General features: G+C 44.2%; 1 protein-coding gene and 1 long non-coding RNA gene across 3 annotated transcripts in view; one reads left to right on the top strand and one right to left on the bottom strand.

The window, feature by feature from the left end:
• The first annotated feature begins 3,963 nt into the window (after positions 1–3,963).
• The window catches only part of LOC135902203 (ATP-binding cassette subfamily G member 4-like), a 42,743-nt gene continuing 26,897 nt past the window's right edge, over positions 3,964–19,809 (top strand). For both annotated transcript variants that reach the window (XM_065432179.1, XM_065432180.1), the window contains exons 1-7: positions 3,964–4,058; positions 5,087–5,128; positions 5,536–5,580; positions 7,418–7,600; positions 8,422–8,581; positions 16,439–16,628; positions 18,897–19,042. In XM_065432179.1, coding sequence (XP_065288251.1) covers positions 4,037–4,058; positions 5,087–5,128; positions 5,536–5,580; positions 7,418–7,600; positions 8,422–8,581; positions 16,439–16,628; positions 18,897–19,042 — 788 coding nt within the window. In that variant the 5' untranslated portion in view covers positions 3,964–4,036. The remainder of the gene's footprint in view (positions 4,059–5,086; positions 5,129–5,535; positions 5,581–7,417; positions 7,601–8,421; positions 8,582–16,438; positions 16,629–18,896; positions 19,043–19,809) is intronic.
• The window catches only part of LOC135902204 (uncharacterized), a 288,754-nt gene continuing 285,005 nt past the window's right edge, over positions 16,061–19,809 (bottom strand). The window contains exon 4 of the long non-coding RNA XR_010564440.2: positions 16,061–16,155. This is a non-coding gene — a long non-coding RNA (uncharacterized lncRNA). The remainder of the gene's footprint in view (positions 16,156–19,809) is intronic.

Genomic DNA, 19,809 nt, shown 5'->3' with positions numbered 1-19,809 from the left:
TGGGGGTGCAGCCGTTCGAGGCCTAATCTCCAGGATGATTATGAGCCGCTGTGACAGAATAGGTTTAAAGTGTTAGGTGTATTTACTATTTAGATTTGGGTCATACTTCTTTGTGCTGCGCACTCCTCATGAACAATGTTCCCTCGACGATCATTATACATGGTTTTCGTCCTCGTGACGTAGACACTTAACACCTAGAGGCGATTAGCTCGTGTCATCCGCCACTCCTGCTATCTTTTGAAGTGAAAAATGCTTCGCATCATTTAGATTTCAACGTTGCGCTGTATCAGCGCGTGTTTATATTAGTTCAAGTAGATAGACACACATATGACAACAGATGCAACAACAGGCTCGATATTGACTGGCAGTAGCAATTTTCATGTGTATGGACGTGTAGTAGGAATATTCTTTATGGTATTGTTCCCACCTGACGCCTAACTGATGTCATAATTTGTCAGTACCAGAAATTATAGAGTAATACTTGAATTATTGCAATGCGAGCTAATTTGTCAAAGCAGTTTAATGTACAAAAAGTATTTTAGGGAAAACAAAAACAACGAGCGTTGAAAGGCAAATGAAATTGTAAAAAATGTCGAGCGCGCTGCTCAATTTAAAAGCTGACTATAAGTAATAATGGCTTCTTCAAAGTGATTAAGGGAAAAAAAAAGACTCAAGCTGTTGTGGTTAGCTTCACTGTTATATAACAAAGACGGAAAAGAATACTTTTACACAATTCTCAACCTCGCTACAAACTTAATTTTTTCCTTGATTTCTTTGTGTTTCAAACGAAAGGAAAGCTGTTTCGTTTATCGAATAATGCGGAATTTCTCTGTATCATAAATTATAATGCGCAGCCTCTATCGAGACGTTTCTTGTCTTGCTTCGGTGACAATTACGGCGTTAGAAAGTTGAATTAGAGACTGCGAAGAAGCGATGGGGAAAGGGGGAGGGGGGAAGGTCTGTTGTGCGCAATGCAGACTGGAGAAGGAGAAGAGAGAAAAAGAAATTACCCCACTGTAGTCGCCGGAGGGTAACAAAAGAGAGGATTAGTTATGTGGCGTAACATTCGGAAACACTTCTTCACTACTTTTGTTCGTTTCTTCTCCTAGACTTTTCATTTAGCCCTTCCTGATGCTCTCGTTTCGGTTTTATCTTATTCATCCCACGTCCACCTCCCTCTGATCCCCCAGCGCCCAGTGGAGCCGTTGGCCCTACGGTGAATTACTGTCGTTGCGGTCCTCGCAAGGCTCCATTCTTAAGCTGTAAGCACCCGAATGGTCACGCTCCGTACAGGGCGCATAAATTGACGTAATATTTTATTCGTCCAGAACGATAGGAAGCTGTGAAGTTGGCGCTCTTTTTTTTTATAAATTCGTTCTCGTTGGCTTTGAACGTATAAGTCTTCTTACGCGTCCCCCGCTCATGCTCTGTTTCGTCTTTCTTTTCTGTCTTTTTTTCTTTTTGGCTGCAGTGTTCATCCGGAAGGAGAAGGATTATTAGGGTCAAACGGAAACCCGTGATTAATGGGCGACATTTTCCTACAGGAAAGCCGCCATAATCATCCTTGGTATGAATGAATCAACCGCTTCGAGCGAGGTCGTTGGTTTTCTGCCTGCCAAATGACTCCCAAATTTCTTCGAAGGAATCTCTAGAGAAACTCTTTTTGTGCTGTTATGGGAAAGCGAGAAAAAGCGCTAGTGCTACCGTTAACTTGAAAATGGAAAGTAACGGTGAGAGTGAAAAGCTGCGTAGCAGAGAGTTGAATGTATGAAAAAAAAAAGGAAAATAAAGAAAACGCATTAGTACCGACCTCACAGCCAATATTGCTGTCATTATTCGAGGTTTCCTTCGCGCGCTGGAAAGCGCACAGCCCAGTGAAATACGGCGAATATGTTAAAAGCTAGAACTATATATTACGCAGCAATAAGTCATATATATAAACTGATTTTTGTGAAGGAAACAAAGCTTATTGGAACTGGTGCTGCGTGGTTCATACCATTTCTCGTTAAAGTCTCAACGAGGGACTACAGGAGGGTTGGGATAAGGTGAAGGTTCTATGCAGCCAAGACATGGCTCCTTAAAATGCTGTGATTCTTGAAAGCACACACCAAAGGTAATTAGCTACTCGGAGTGGCACCTACGAAGTCTCAGTGGTGTCCTTTCTTTTGTCTTGCACCGCTATGTTCCGGTGCCTCAACACAATCAATTCAAATTCGACGTCAGAACTTGCTGAGTGTATCAGAACAGCTCACACGGTGAGCTGTACATATGTATATATATATATATATATATATATATATATATATATATATATATATATATATATTGCAACTATATACTCTTTCACGTAATGTTTCATTTTAACATTCGATTCGACAATTGCACAATGAGATAAGGGGAGGGATGCAAGAAAACAAAATGTGCGCAGGCCCATTTCCTAATCAGTCGAAGAACTGGCAGTGTTCATTTTTAGAATAACATTTAAGTGAACAAAGTGATTACAAGCATGAAGAAGATCAAGGACAAGATTTTCTGTATTCGTTCTTCTTTATGCTCGTAGTCTTTTCTTGCGCCGAATTTTCTGAGCTCATCAACGTGAACCCAACTTGCGCATCTTTCTTCATGCCAACTGGCCGTATCTGTGTTTTATATGCATTGATGACACCTTACTCCTTTCGACTGCATAGGGTGGATACACGTGTTTTTAGGCGACCAGAATCACAAGTACCCGCACTAATTTTAAACACATTACGCAATAATGATGTTAATATCAGCAAAAATAAACATTCTGGCATGCGATTAAGAGAGGTGCTTAAGCGAAGTGCTCGCATTATAGGATTTCCTTTTTGAAGACTGGATTATGAGCGCAGGCACAAGCAATTTATATTCACCGATCGGGTGCAAGCAATGGCGTGAGCCAGGCCTTCATTAGTGCTTATTAGAGCCTCGGCATCTACTGTAAAATAAAATTTACTCCCTGATCTCAGTGTACACAGCAAACGTATTCCCAATTATTGACCTCTGCTGTCAGTGAATCTATAGTCCGGGACCTCCCTGCCTTTCCGTCTTCCCTTCTCTCTCTCTCTCTCTCTATATATATATATATATATAGTCCGGGACTCGCCAGTGGAGCAGGTTGAAACAACTTAATTTATTCTGTAGAGCATCAGCTGTGTTCTTGCTCCCACGTTCAGCCTGCTCACGTTTACTGCCCCCCCCCCCCCCCCCCCCTATCCGGCCAGAGCCCTGGAGCGGATGAATAACTCGCATGAGGACTTACGAGGAACAAGGCGAAGTCTTTCGAACGAGCAGATTAAACTCTTTGTTGTGACAAATCAAGCAATCGTCCTTTGTAACAGAGCATTTACGGTCCAAGCTGCTCAAACTAGTCCGTTAACAATTTGCACGCAGCCGCCCAGCGAAAGCACTAGTGCGTATTCCCACAACGCTTCTACGCGAACGAAACGCAGAACGCTGCCGACGCTTCTCTACGAAGACGATTAAACGAAGCGGGAGGTTGGGTGTATTTGACTTCTTTGTCGTTGTACAGCCAAGCTAACTGGGAGCGGCAGGCGGCTCTGGGAGACGCGATGGCTAAGAAGGCGTTATAAATAACGTTTACGACGCACCTCTTCGCAATTTCACCATTTCACAGCGTCAGCACAGCCGAGCGGAGCGTAAGAGTTTCTCTGCTAAAATTGTCTAATATTCAAACTTTGGATCAGGAGCAAAATGAAATGTGTCTCTATCCGTCTCCAGAAACCGAAAATGAGATCCCCCACGAGATAAACCTTACTACCTATAGAAGGCGTTCTTGGAAATTTTGCACTGCGCTGAAAGGTAACTCTACTATTTCTCTCTTTACAAGCAGAACAGATGAACTGCGAGCACTTGGCGGCCGTTTTTCTGAACTATATAGCACAGAGTGGGCAGTCAAACCAATGGTAAAGAAAAAGGAGAAAGAAAACACACATGAATATGGCAGTGCGCGCGGTGCGCGTGCCGAACTGGCACCACGCTCAGCAAAAGCGCCAAGATGGCAAGCGTCAACACGCCAGGTAGGCCTTTCTTATACCTTCACTTAGCTTCTGTAGTCCGGCGTCCCTCGGGGTTCACTGCACAGTGGCCATTAGGGAATGCTTGCAATGTAGCGGTCAGCTAAAGTGCTCCGTAAACTGTATGCTCTCGTTGTAGGTTTTTCTCGGGTTCTTTTTCTTTGCACATGCTACAACAATGCCGACTCATGTAATGACGGTCAGCAACCAGGTATCGTACGACCAGCGTTGAACTCTGCAAGGTGCAAGCGTTCACGTCGTGTCCGGCTCAGTAGTAGTAGTTCAATGTCGTCGCTCTTTGGTGCGAGCATTTATATGAGCCAGCACGCACTTGTCTGTCGACAATGCATCACGTAAGTGAGCATAAACATTCTTGTCAGTAGAAATGCTTCTTGGGTTTGGGACACATGCTTTCAATTTTTTTTGTAAAATATAGTGTCTGCTTACCATGCGACACCACTCACACTAGATAGCGGCATGCACCGTGCACATTTTTATTGAAATTGTAACGTCGTGTGATGAAGCTGTGTTTTTCATGTGCCTTCACAAATCAGTTCGCCTTTATTCCTTCTTTTTCCATGCGAGCATGCGCGATACCATACTGTCGTAGTTATAGACACTGTCATGTCATATATAGCTTGACCTTGACTTATTTGGTGGAACATTTCAAAAACTTGTTGTGCCGCCAGGACTTACGCAAAAATAACACAAGTCTCACAATACGTACTCTGTTGTTACTATACAGTTACTTTGTCATACGTGCCGTTCTGTTACTGCGAGTTGTATTGTCTTTGGGTAAGTCAATGCGATATTTCTTGAACTTTTCTATCAGCGCGATTTGGTACATGCTTATCTTGGTGCAAACTGTTCTCGATACTTTGCTGAATGCTTTGTTCTTGCTTACTCATGAGCTAACCATATAATTTACCAGGACCTCATGGGGTTGAAAGCATGTTGATATAGACTTCATTAGCATCTGTGCAATAATAGTGTAATTATATTTGTGTTTTTTTTGTCCATTTACACTGCAGAGAAAGCGACACCAACATCTCCAACGAAAGAAGACCTGCAAAGTCAGTGCACCTTCAAGCCTTAACTTGCAGAAAGTTATTCTTTCTTCGAAATTATGCGCATTTATCATACTTATTGGAAACTGCAACTTTAAAGCTCTTCGTTACTTTGTTTTGTGCTGTTAGGATGTGCGAAAGTCTGATCCATGCATGTCACGTCCTATGACAGATCTCCAAGGCGGTGTGTGTGTGTGTGTGTGTGTGTGTGTGTGTGTGTGTGTGTGTGTGTGCGTGTGTGCGTGCGTGCGTGTGCGTGTGCGTGCGTGTGCGTGTGTGTGCGTGTGCGTGTGCGTGTGTGTGTGTGTACGCGCGTGCACGTGCGCGTGCGTGCGTGTGTGTGTTGTTTCTTTTTACGTTCTTGTCGGGTAAATCCACTTCGTTTCCCATTGCATTGTTTGTCAACTTTTCAGAAAAAGGAGGCTCGGCCAACCACACAGCAGCATCCTCTAATCATGGCAAGTTTAACGTGACATTCTAAAGATTTTCTAAAGGTTCCCCATGTTCACGCTACACGTGCACAACTTATAGAAACACTTCTTGAATACACTGATGTGGCGTGCCTTCACTTCGACTGTGACGCAATAAAGGAAAAGTGGGCGAGCGCACAAAAACATCAACTGTTGTAATAAGTTTTCGAACGTTGAAGGTTATTTCCTAAAACTAAGGCAAATTTTCTTTGCATGAGCGAGCACCTTTACGTCGTTTTTTTTAATTTGTTTTTGCGGAAAGTGAAAAACTAGGAATTTCTAAAATTAAGCGCGCCTCATTGCAATTCAATATGCCCTTCCCTTAAAAACATAAAGAGCAGTGAACTGTATAAAAATTGCGTCAATCCCAATTGCCTATACGTTTTCGGTCGCAGTCAGTTTCTTTCCTTGCGCCTTTTACTATAAGGAATTAACATGTAACCATTAGAAAATACAATGTAAAAGAACTTAAACATTTAGTTATAACTTGCTGACCGCAGTGTGAATTCAAAAGTAGTTGGACATGAGTAAAAAACCCAAATCCCGTGTTTTTACATAAGTAACATTCCACAGCATTTTTCCTCCTCAAATGTAAGATGTGTTTATTGGTGGGATTTGTTTATTTAAAAGCGTGTTGCTACTCAGTCGACACAGATGTGGACAACTTATCTATAGCTGGCTAGTTTGTTAATTGAATGTAGAGTCATATTCACCAGTGCAGTGGAAATGGACAACTCAGGAGTTATTTGTCGCGTTTGTCTCTCGGAGATTCTCTTTTTCGACCTGGAAGCCTCGCTGGTGAAAGCATAGATATAAATATGGCGAAAATTGTAATTCACCTTATGCAGCGTATCTGTGTTGATATTTTCATATTTGGCATGAGGTTAAATTTCTGTAAAATGTGAATTCTGGCCCACAGAAAGGCTAAGTAATTTGACGCTGCTTTCTCGCAAGCATTGACCTTTAATGCCCCTGTGTTTACTTTTTGGAGGATCTCGTTCTACAAGTTACAGAGCAGGGACATAGTGGATAGTGGAGACTGGATAGAGTACCTGTTGTGAACTAGACGATGAAGAGCTACGGTGGCATTGCTCGTGCGCAACGTTATCTTTGGATTCGATAACAGCAGCAATGCCCTGTATGAGTTTTCTTGACCGGCTTTCTCATCCGACGTGGTGCCATCCACGGCAGGTACCTATCTAACACACGGCTATTTAATTGCAGTAGACAGCAAAGTAGTGGAAAATCGGGTAAAAAAAGCCCCTAAAGGTCGTAGCTTTAGTTGTAGTAGACAGTAACGTGACGATAAGTAGAGGCCCTTTAGTCAGTATTGCAGTAGCAAAGCTTCCTTATTCATGCTGCCTCTAAAGGGCGAGACTGAGCGCTGTCTTTCAGAGCACTGCGCAGGAACTGCAGCTACACTAGAGCAGTTCCAAACTAAGGAAACATGGTATGAATAAATAAAAGGAAAATGTATGCAAATCAAATGCTAATGCTTGCACGCCGGTGTAGAGCACTATAAGAGTCCAGCGCCAAGCTGTTTCATCAAGTGGGTGTGATGCCTGTAAAGCAAAGTTTATCATCCAGCCTTATTCGATCATGCTCCCAGCACCTCTCAAAGTTGCAAGGTAAAGATCAAGTGCTGGTCAAAGTTGCACGCGAACATCGCCTAGTGCCATTAGAACAGGCTTGATACTGCCTCATAGGAAAAAAAATTCATCGCACGAAATGAGTAGAAAAATTGGAAGCGACATTATAATCAATGAACTCTGCTCTTTAGTGGAAGCGTCAAACGAGACAGTGCCCGTTCGCTCTCTCCGCACAGCTGACAAAGGCACGGCTACCACATTCTCGGACTCGGAGCTGTTGCGCAAGGTGCAGTTCCCGCTGGCACAGGGCTCGCACGAGACGGCCGTCAAGACGGCGCCTCCTGGAAACGGGCTGGCCGAAGAACTGCGCACCACCATACGCTGGAACGACATATCCTGCACCGTGCCCATTGTTAGGGGTACCTTGCCTTGTCTCCTCAGGAGTTGTAGGACGCGCTCCTTTTCTTCCCGCAGCATCCGTGCTGGCATTGAAAGGAGCAGGTCGCAGTTTTGTGCCTTTTCTGCGCTAAGCGCTATGTTCTACTGCAGCTAGCACTAAAAAACAGCAAGGAAATATACACTTTCTACTGCAAACCCGTGAGAACAATTTCACAGCCAGACTTGTTAGTATGAAAAATACTTAATTAGTGTTTCCCCGATGGCCATTCATGACCGAATATTTCAACCTAATAGTGGTGTGCCGCATGTGAAACAAAACACTGTACGAAAAAAAAAAACCCAAGAGTACATGTAATGAGTCTTGCGCAGTCGTTGTACTTTTCGTTTCGTGTCGTGTCGTGTTCTCGGGCAACCACCATTTATAGCTATTCTGCAATAACAAGTCCAGACATGTACGTTGTCAGCGTGGCGATTTGTGCTGTCATGCGCTAATTTCTTCTTTCTAGGGGGTGCCCGGTGAAGTTAGCTGACCGTAAATGTGGAAGGCAGAAACATTCCTTGGTTTATAAATTCAGGAAACATGTCGAACTTTTATGTACGCGCTTTTGCCACTCGTCAGTTAGAAGCAAGCTAAAGCTTTATTTTCTCCACGAATTTGATGCACATTCCGTAAAGAATTTTTTGTACTGATTTCATGCAATGGCATACCAATCAGTCAAGTTCATAGAGATCCTTATGTTGATGAAGTATGTATAAAGTTACTTATAAACACGCGCGAGAGGCGACCGGGGCTGTGGTTAATCTGGCTCTATTTTCAACCCGCCCCCCCCCCCCCTCGCAGGGATTTTTGAGAAGACAGTGGAATCGATCACGAAGCCGTCGCGGAGGAAGACAGCGGTGCGGAGCATGAGCGGTTGCGCCGGGCCCGGTGACTTGGTCGCCATCTTGGGACCACCAAACAGCGGGAAGTCCACGCTGCTCAACATACTGTCCGGATATTGGTAATGTGGCGCGCGCATAACCTGGCTTCCTTTCTTTCTCACCAATGACTGTGAACATGCAGTGCCATTATACGCGACAACTAATACACAAAGACGAATCGAAAAGCGGAGCTCCGCCATACTTCAACCACGGCATTCGCCATGCACTGAAATTAAATTGCATGTTAGGAAAACGCGGGAATCTGGAATCCTTCGCACTAGCTGGGGCTGACGCCTTGAAGAGAGCGCGAACTAAGGACGACAGATGCTTGGCGTAAAGAAAAAAAAGTGATGCAAGGTAAAACTGAGACACGTGGTACTGCAACTGTAAGATTCATACTTCTTCTATTATAAAGCATCAAGGTGGCCTTCTACAAAAAAGAAAAAGAAACATGCAAAAGCAATACGCCCGTAATACGACGGCGGAGTACAGTTCAGCTACTAGTACTCTCCGTGCACATAACTGTTCTCAGTCAAGTAGCATTTTTCGTGAGTTATTTTTACAGGACTATAACAAAAATCTTGCGAGCTAGTGTTTGGGGATATAACGAAACTGTTGTGTCATAACTAAAGGTTTTAATACATGTAACTTATAGGGTCGCATGTTTTAACGCGACAGCGTTAAGGGCCCCGTGTCGTCCGGCGTCGAAAAAGATACTCGAACCACGCATATCCAACCACGCAGGTCCTCCATGTGGCGCAAGGAAATTACTGAACTAATTGAATTTCTCAAGGTAGAGAAATACGACGAAAAATCGTAAAGTACGAATTACACACAACCTGCAGACATGACAGCGTCGGATTGTAATATTAATATGCGAGAAAATGCAACTCTGTTACGCGGAAACTCAAACACAAAACCCTATTAACACGATAGCGTTTTTCAGCTGCCGTTTGAGGTCTGTCTTAGTAGGATATCGCGGCCCCCTCGGTTCCTTCGACACCATAAAAAAAAAAACACGCTAAGCTTGCCTTTGTGGATAGTGTTCGCCACCAGCATTTCCCGGTGAACATTACGGTAACATAAGCTGCATTTACCAGGACGCGTGAGAAGCACTCGGGGACCTCTGAATGCTATAGCATTCTACTCCTAAAGGTGAAGCTTAAGCGTCATCTAATTTTTTTTTATGGAGAGCTTACGGGAGGGGGGGGGGGGCACACGTTGGTCGCACTGATATTTTACATCGTTTACTGTTGCGCCATGAAAACAAAAATAAAAAAGCCACAAAGAAATGCCTTGCATGATACATCATTGAAAACGGTTAAAATGGGGCCTTATCCAGCTCTATAAATCTAACATTCACACCTAGGCAGTGACTCTGTAAAAAAGAAGGAAAGGGGTAAGTTAGTTTCAAATAATTTATTGCTGCCGAACCAATTAAACTCAATGCACATCTCGCACCAACACGTAATTCTTTGTCCTTACGTGTGGCTATCCAATATTTTATGTATTGCCTTACGCGTTACAACCAGTAAAATTAAGTTCATTGTCGGCTGTCTGGAGGACGGTGAACCAGCCGTAAATGCGGTAACATTATTCATTTGGGCAACACAAAATTAACCACGCACCCTCGGTAATATTTTATCATGGAAGAAGATACAAAGAAGACTTGCCTGGCGTGCTCTTGGCATGTGCGGATATTAATTAGGGTTCACGTCATTTCGAGTCCAGGCAATCGAACTAGCGAGAGTGACGCTACCGCCGAAGTACTCGCTTTCACGAAACGCTGGTTTGGAGTTCATTATCTGGAAGTGCCGCGCTGGGCGTGCTACAGAGAAGTCCACGAAAGCAGTATTTCAGCAGCCACAACACCACTTTTTATGTCTTTTTTGCCTTAGCGATCATTCTTGCGTGAAGCCACTCCGTCGACCGCTAATCTTCTTCGAGTACATGTCACGCGCATTAATCACTGTCGTCCCCAGCGAGGGTGATGGATTTCGCGGAGCTCCGTTTTCGGTTCTCGTTGCGTGTTGTTTGGTGCATTATTGAATATCGTCTTTCGCTCCACATTCTACGTTCACTCATGCTGTGTCTTGTATTTTGTTGTTTTTGATCTCTTCTTCGTCCATCGCGTGGTCCCTGACGGAGCGATTGATCGCTGTGGGTACCCTTCACTAACGAAAGGAAAGTACACGTGAGCAGTAAGGTTGCGTGCTGCCGATATGGGAAAAGTCTCCTTGATTCTTTCGGAAACTTGACGAGTAACGTTACCACCTTATCATAATTTTGTTTTTGTCAGATAAGCAGGGGAATTTGTCACTTTAAACTTCATCTTTCTTCGCTGTCTTCCCACGATAAGTTCGCGCATCCTTGGAGTAGCTTGACTTTGTTAATTTTGCGGTTTATTATTTTTGTTGATTTGTTTTTTCCTCTGCAGAAATACCTGTAACGTTTTGAAAAAGAAATTGCATTTCGAGATTATCTATAGAATTGCACCTAATTTGCGAATTTTGTCTGCCACAAGCCCCCCCCCCCTTCATTTTTTGTTTAAATGCTTTGTTCTACAAAGGGCAATATATTCACCGTCCTAAGGTTCGTTAAAACAGCATGGTATGAACAATGATATATGTTCTATGGCTGTGGTGAACCTTGTATACAGCACAAATCACTACTTTCCAAAGCGGGGGGCGGATAATGCACCCACAAGTCGGTAACGAGGCACTATATCATAAGTATAAATGAACGAAGGCTGTCGGACTATGATAGTCTCAAGCAAACAGATGCACTGATAGAATTGATGGTAACTGTAGCCATTATAGAAGATGAGTAGGATAAACTAACAGGACGACGCTGTTATTCCACCGTCATCCTGTGAATATCTCATACGTGTCGTCCTCGTTTGTTCATTGATGTTGACCCTGGTATCACTCACTAGTGTTCGAGGCAATATACACAAAAAAAAATTATGGGGTTTTACGTGCCAAAACCACTTTCTGATTATGAGGCACGCCGTAGTAGAGGGCTCCGGAAATTTCGACCACCTGGGGTTCTTTAACGTGTACCTAAATCTAAGTACACGGGTGTTTTCGCATTTCGCCCCCGTCGAAATGCGGCCGCCGTGGCCGGGATTCGACCCTGCGACCTCGTACTCAGCAGCCTAACACAATAGCCACTGAGCAACCATGGCGGGTGCAATATACACAAGGAACAGCCCATTTGGGCATGGTCATAGCCTCCCATATAACTTATGTGCCGACCGGATCATCGGCGAAGCAATGGGGAGCGGCCATCGTTTGACTATGGCTGCGGCGCCAGTTACGTAGGGTTGTTTCGAGCGCACTTTATACATGTTGGTGCTCGCTGCTAAAAAAAAAAAAAAATCCATGTGCATGAGTAAAAGGACAGTAGCACACTTCTACTTGTCGAATTATTAGCGAAGTAATAAAACGCCGCCGCTGTTGGAACTTCTGCTGGGGAACTTCTGCTGGCAGTTACGGTTGGGGTCTCTGGCGCACCACTTGAACCTATGAGGACATCCTAGATTTGAACCGCCCGAAAGTGCAGCTCTGTACTTTTATTATGGGAAGGGCGCAAACAACCTTTGCTGTCTGCTGCCTCTGCTCGTTGGCAACGCCGTACCATGGTCGCCTAGCGCCTGGTCAGGGCTATCGCTACCATCAATATGTTTACTATAACCTTACGTAAGCGGCACTTCCATAAACAACAGCCGTTTTGCGGTCATCCAAGAGGCACGGAAGTTATATAGGAGGCTATAGGGCAAGGCGTACAACTTCTCCGCTTGAGTAATATAGGAGTAGTAACTAGCAATGAAAGATAAACAGAATCGGATGTGTAAAAAGCGCATTCAATCACAGGGTTTTTAAAAACATTCGCACGTGTTTACCTTTCGAGGCTGAAGAATAGCAACAGCAATTGGAGGAGCCCCAGTTAATTATATTTTCCTTTATTGACGTGAAATTGGTGATGACAACACTCGCGGCCACCGTGTCCTAAAGAGAAATAGATGGTTACTGTGGGGTCCGGTAATACGTACCTTTGCTCAGCTAGGTTCGCAATGCATGAAGACTACCACGGTTACCTCATACCGCCTCACACAGTGTCTTTTCAATATGTCCGATGCAATTCTGTCAGTGAGCGTTAAGATCAGTTCCTTTGTTTCTTTTCACTGCTTTTGTGCCACGTGATATTTTTCTTATTGCTGGGCAGAAAAGCTCATTCGTAGCTGTCAACGGTGACAACTCTATACTGCTACCAAAGCTGCGTGTAAATGTTAGCAACATCAATAGGACCAGTAAAAAAGAAGTCAATAGGAAAATTCATAGATACCACCGTCGGAAAGGACTTTCGCTCACAGTTACGAAACAAGTCTATTGCCTGCAATGTAGAAAAAATAGCAGTGGCTCAGCTCGGCTATGCCAGGATATGCGTAGTGAAAGCTAAGGCATTAGCATGGTTAGCCTTGGTTAATATTGATTGCAAGTCCAGGTTAGTCTGGTTGTCCAGCTATGTTGCGGCGTTTAGCCAGTCGTTCGGCGCGCTGTTCGTCTGTTTCCTGGGCGATTCGTTTCCTCTTCAGCTTGTTCCGATGTCGATTCCAGGCCTCCTCCTGCTTATCAGAATTGTTGCCGTCCATACTGCCGCCTCAACTGTGGTTGCGGTGCATGCGAGCTCTCCTTGTCAATCCTCCGACATGTTATCAGGCATGCGACGCAGCTGGCGAAGCGAGCGGAGGCGAGCGCAACGACGAGGAACGCGTGTGACGTCATAGCAAACGGCAGCGGCGGATAGGCGTGGCGTTGAGCATCGGCGGAACACCTGTGGCTCAGTGCTACTAGTGTCGCATGCGAAGTAGTGACTAGGGAGCGAGAGAGAGGGAGAAATATCCACGGCGAGGCGCGCGTTGTGACGTCATATGCCTCCTCGGAGCACCGCCACGGCGAAATCGCCAGTTCGTGGCCAGTAAAGCTTTCGCTTTAAAAGTAGTGTGGTGTTGCACTTGTCATTTGCATGGTGATGCAACGTTGCATTTATTTACTGCGTAATGTGCTGTCAGGTATACCAAGATAACGATAACGCCAAACGGCAGTTTTAATGACTGGAGAAGACAATTTCACCAACAGTTGTTCAAATTGTCCGAATTAGTCCTTAGAAATGTTGTTTAACTAAGGAATGAAAAGAATGCTGTTTAGGATAAACGGAGGTGCGGATTTTCATAGAAGTGATGGTCATTTATTTCTCTCATTATAACGGCTATTTGGACATGTTCGACATCCGAGCTTCCAGAAAAGGTAATCTTGACGGCACTCTTCGTTTTGAGCGCACACTTTTTCGTGCAGAAGTGTATTGAAGTTTTGGATCCTTCATATTGACCAAATAAGCTGAAGGTAACCCGGGGAGGTAAAACTTGAAAGCCCATCAAATTCTCTACGTTCTATAAAATATTTCCTCAGATTAAGCGTCGGAAAATTTTGCAGAACATGTGCACCACGAAATGTTCAATATAGCTCGTATGAAGGAGGCTGTCACAAAAAACGTCGCTGCGATGGCTTACAAAACTCACACTAACTGCTAAATTCTCCAGAAGTTCGTAGTTCATGGAAAGCGTTTGCTGTGTCACACCAGTAATATTTCCAGCGTTTTAAGTAAAGTTTCCTTGCCAGTACGTACACATCTTCTATACAAACACACCGGCTGACCGCAAAGCTCGCACACAGCCCGCACCCAGCCCGCACACAGCCCGCACACAGCCCAGCCGTACACAGCCAAAGCATAATGATACATGTTCTTTTTGCAGAGTACCTTGTTTTCGACACTTCTGTGACACACGCAAGAAGGTGTATTTACCCTGCGATAAATATCAAAGCCTTTGCTTTTTCACCCAAAACTATGTAGGGAACAACTCGAAGTGTTTGCGTAAACTTCCCAACATCAGTATTTTCTATCGTGTCTCTCTTTACCTGTGTGCACACGTAACGTACGTTTCTCCTGAAGAAGCGGTGGTGCTAATTAGCTCCCAAATGTGGCTGGAGCCCTCCCCGTGAATGCCCCCCTGCTTGTTCTCGACATTTGTTCTACCATGTTTTTCTGCACTTTACCAGTCATTTCGGCACCTAAGTGCACTAGTAGTTAGAAAAGTGCCCTGGGCCAGATGGCGCCTTGCTGATGACACTTGCACTTCCGCGCAACTTGCGCATTACTGAACGTCAAAAACAGTGCAGTTTGGCGCCCTTTGCGGTGCCGTAAACGCTTTCCCACTGTTTTCGCTGGTCCCGCTCATTTCCTGCAGCCTGTGGCGTGTTACTGTGGAAAACAACGCTAATAAATGATGCAGAGCCGGTTTAAACTATATGCGAGGTCGCTGCTAATGAGATGTTGGAGGTACACCCTTGGTACAAGTAAATTTATCCTCAGGCATGATTTAATGTAATTGGAGGATGGTATAGCTGGCACCCTTGACAAACCTTTATTCTATTTTTTGTGACGTTTTCTGATGCTATGACAGTGTTCAGGATTGCACACAGTTTTTAAAATCAAGGGCAGCTCAGAAAGCGCATAACCAGTCCGTTTATTTTTTTCTCTGGCGCATTCTCTCTCTTCTCAAAGCGAGCACTCTGTTTAATGCATGACTGGTTCAACGTCTTCTGTGCATGTTGCACTGTTTCCAATGTCAAAGCAGTGACGTTATGCTATTCGGCTTTCAGAACAACCACTTGGTAGCACGAGGCCAGAAATCTCAAACCGTAACATCACCTAGGTAGGCGGACTCTTATGGGTAGCGGGCTTTTGAAAAGAAGTGAACACGCTAATTGTGGCACATGGGCTGTATTTAGGTGCATGGGTTGTCACCTTCGCGGTAGACGTCACACGAAAGCGCGCAAAGCTTCTGTCATACATATGTTGACTGGCAATCCGAAGCGTAAAGCGGACGTTGTTGAGCAAGCATAGATGCTTACCGTGACCACCACTGCATCACTGTGCACATTACAATAGAGACACCAACCTATTTAGACATTACTATTTAGAAGGACATCGGACAGCTCCAACAAAGCACGTGCAACATCCTGGCCCAGTTCTCTATTTGGCATGCTGCGTCTTGATGTTTACTTCAGGCGTTGTAAATTTAAATCTAGAGCTGCTCTGTCAACCTTGAAAACCGGCAAATGGTGGATTTCATGTTTGGCTGCGCAGCGCAAAGCCTCAAAAATAAACATCAGCAAAGAAGTACAAAGTGCTACAAGAATAAAATGTAGCAGAGTTACCTTAAACAATTCGTAGTGGATGAGGTGGCATACTGTATTGAAAGGCAGCTCGAACAGGTGAAGTACAAGGTAAACGAGATGGGGCGCAACCAAGCTCACTCTACTGTTTTCTTTTTCTTTCGTGCTGCCTCCTAGTCATGCTGCAGCTCTTTTTGCTCAATATATTTGAAGTCACTAAATTTTCTATCTGGCTAAAAAAACATATTACTCTGACAGGTCGTGTAACACTCGCAGTAATCTGCAGCGAGCGCAAGGACATTCTCAGAACTCACCTCGTTGCTGGCGATGGCGGTTGCCAGTGATGACGACCGCAGCCTTGGCAAACTTGAGAATGCCAGGTTTGGGTCTCACTCTCACTTAGTTTCCCGAGAGGACTGAAAGTAAACGATGAAGAAAAGAAAAACAAATCAGAGGGGGTATAAGCCCCTTGTTGTGATTGCAGCTTTAATTAAACAAAGGGGTGAACGGAACAAATGGCATGTACTACGCCGAGCGTACTGATCAAAGGCTGGCTTGCCGACAGTTGGCTAGCCACCACATATGATTTAGGATTCTTTTTCCGAGTCTTTACCTCTGAGTGTATACGTGAAAGCCTAGCGAATTATGTTACCCACATCCCAACGCCCTCTCAGGCGCTGCCTGCACCTTGCTTTACAGCAGAGAGGGCTACAGCGGCGAAGTACTCATCAACGGCGCCCGGATGGGTGTGGATGAGTTGAGCGATCGCAGCTGCCACGTGCCGCAGACAGACTTGCACCTGGACTGTTTCTCGGTGAAAGAGACGCTGTGGATCGCCGCTGAGCTGAAGTTCCCCACGTCCACAGAGCGCAAGGACAAGTTCCGAGCAGTGAGCCTCAGCGCAACTGGACAGCGCATTTGTTCTGTGGCGCATATCCTTCGGAAAACGTCCTGCCAGGAAAAAATATATCGCGTAAACACAAATCATCTGGCCCAGTTCGTTACCCTTTCCTCGGTTTCCTTAAAAAAGTTTTTTTGGCGCGTTCTGCTGTCACTGTAATTATTTAGCGTTTGTGTAAGCCTCTCATTTGTATCGGTAGTGAGACAGCTAGCCGGAAGGAAGAATCGCTGTTACTTGATGCGCTAACTTGTGCTGACACTAATGTTGGCAGCCCCCAAATCTATAAAAACCCTCCCCTGTTATTGAGAGTCACATCTCATAAAAATGAAGCACATAGGTGAAATAAAGTAGGAGTTGTTATTAAGTGCTCTACTTCAATTGTTTTTGTACAGTGTGGAATTTCTTCTACAACGTAGAGAAGTTTTGCTGCACATGCTTGTGTAAGAACAATATGTTCATGCAGACTACACGAGGAGAGTCCTATCGCGTGGGTGGAGACAAAAGCGTTAAAATCAACAAAGTAAGAAGCTTACTATTTTCTGTGCATATATTCTCCATAGAACAATAATATCACTTAGCCTTCATGTTGCAAGACCTTGCTTTTATGGTAAGGAAAAAAGAACCCAACAGACAAGCACGTACGAGCTTTGACGTGGTTTTGTGAACGCAAAAATACTGAGCTGCAAGAACTTTTATTCGCTTCATTCGCACGACATAAACTTGTCAGCAACATGTCACAATATACTAATAGACTAGGTTAATATGCTTGTATGCGTAATGACCGCTAGCGTACCAACAAAAGCTAGCAACACTTATATACTGGATTGGCACATTGCCACTATCAATCCCTCATCAAAGACAAAATCTTTGTAACAGGAGTACGAAGCTTTATGGGTAGATCGATACTACGAATATCGTGTTTTACAGATGTCTTATTTTGCAAAGGAAGAGTTAAGAAATTGGCTTACATCCATAGCAACCCTGCAGCACCATAAGGTACCAGTACATCTCAGAAACCCTGATCTTTGGTATGTACCATGCTTTCGTACTGAATACAAACTAGAATCCATTAAACACACTTTGCCAAATATCCTTAATAATTCACACTACTAATTTTTCTCGCAGGAAATTGAAGATGTATTATGTTCACTTGTAAACATATATATTCATGTATAACGATTCTAATTGTATGATGATCGTTGATTTTTTTCTTAATCTTATCAGATATGCTTGAACGTTGTCTGCATCTGTATTACAAGACAATTATACTGTCAAGGGGCTTATATATAAAAATGTTGAAATTCATTTTGTACGGGTTGAACTGCTTTTGTTTGTTCAGTGTTTACGTTACAAAATAGTCTCTGTTATCGCGCTCTCATGTACAACAATGCCTCTTGGATCCAGTCAAGCTGCTCATGGCAGCTTTGAGCCCACGAGGACGTTTCTAGAGTATACTAGAATAATTAATAAAGTTGAAGTTGAAGCTGTTCCTGTCATAAATTCGAATGCTCTCATACTCAAAAATTAAAACAAAACCCAGCAGCTATTGGAAACGCTCTTGGAACCATTATTAAGATATACGTAATTGACGATTAGAAAATTAGTCCCTAATAACGAAAACATAGTTATGTTATCTTCATCTGTGTTAGCATCATCTTCCTATTGTAAAGCTGCATATTTGTTTGCGAGCACCAGCCTGAATACATCTGCTTTTACCCTTACTGCGTCTAGGTTAGCGTATTCCTTCTTGACTAATTTCACTCTTTTTCTCTTGAAACTGAGAGAAATCCTGAGCTCACTAACGTATGTGATGATCATATTTTAGCACAAGTATACTTTACACGCATATGAGGCGAGAGATTTTAGGTCTCTTTAAAATTATGGTATATTAAGCGTTATATCAACTGTTAATATTTCGTCGCTCCATTGACAAGTTATGAGCACTTGCTTTGTGCTGTTTGGCCATATCTTGCCATTCAGCCACAAAACACCACATAACATCGTCAAAACAAGTAAGTGGGCGTACTCAATCCTAGCAGAACTTTCAGGGTATCTTTCATGTGTGAACATTTGCTTATGACTCTTGGATTAAACGATGTTCGTCTCGGTTTTCTGACTGTACTACGGCAACAATTTGTTGTTGTTGCTAAAGATGGATAGAACCATGATCAAAGTGGCATGTATTATGTTAGCCTATCGCGGCCACTTGTCACCATACATATCGCAACCTTGTGAGCCACGCTGCCTCTTTGGCAGGTCGTGAACGCGATGGAACGTTGGGGACTGATGGACGTGCGACGCATCCCGGTATCCTTGGTTAGCAAGACGCACCGGCGCCTGCTTACCTGCGCCGAGCAGCTCATCCGACCTCAACCACTCATATTCGTCGACGATCCCACAAGGCAAGAGCTACACATTAAATGCGGAAATTTCTGCCTGCCAAACACCAGCGTGCACTCTTGAAGATAGCAGTGTTTGAAAATCCGACCAATCTTTCCTGTTGTACAGACATGGCCATAAATTTCCTGCTGCCCCAAAACCTCCGCAAAAAAAAAAAAGAATCGTCATGAAGCACAGCCGCTTCACAAAGGTCAAACTATAGGTACGCACCCACGCGCCTCATGCATGCGCAGGTGGTGCGGGACAGATCGCATGCGTGGAAGTGCGGCGCGAACACAGATATCTAATGTTTAAGAACGCTAAAGAAATAGCTTTGTCTAACATGGCGACACCAATGGCTCCCGCTTCAGAGTGCATTCTCGTGATAGCTACGTTCTCACTCGCGTTGATCGCCAGGAACTATCGAAACGAGCTTTCGCTTTCTCTAAGCTCGCCTTAAACGTTAGTTATGAGCGCATAGCGCGACCACTTTGTCAGATCGTTCTGCGATTTTGGCGCCCGTAGGCCTAACGAGACGCGTCCGCATAGCAACGACACGATTATGGTGGCCGACCGACCCATAGAGAAACACATACATGACCCACCCGTCTGGAGCGTAGTCCGCTACTTCTCCGCATAATGACACAAAAGTTGCGCTGCACTCAGTACAATGGTTTTCAGTGGCCTGTGTGGTCCGGTATATTGGTGGCAGAAGGCATACAACAAATAAAGCATGCAGAGTCAAAAACCTGCCATCTGTAGCCATAAGTTTGTTCAATAAGGAGATATA

Source organism: Dermacentor albipictus, chromosome 4, assembly GCF_038994185.2.
Source record: "Dermacentor albipictus isolate Rhodes 1998 colony chromosome 4, USDA_Dalb.pri_finalv2, whole genome shotgun sequence".
NCBI classification, from domain to species: Eukaryota; Metazoa; Arthropoda; class Arachnida; order Ixodida; family Ixodidae; genus Dermacentor; species Dermacentor albipictus.
The sequence above is the reverse complement of the archived record's forward strand: the minus strand, read 5'-3'. Positions and strand labels throughout refer to the sequence as shown.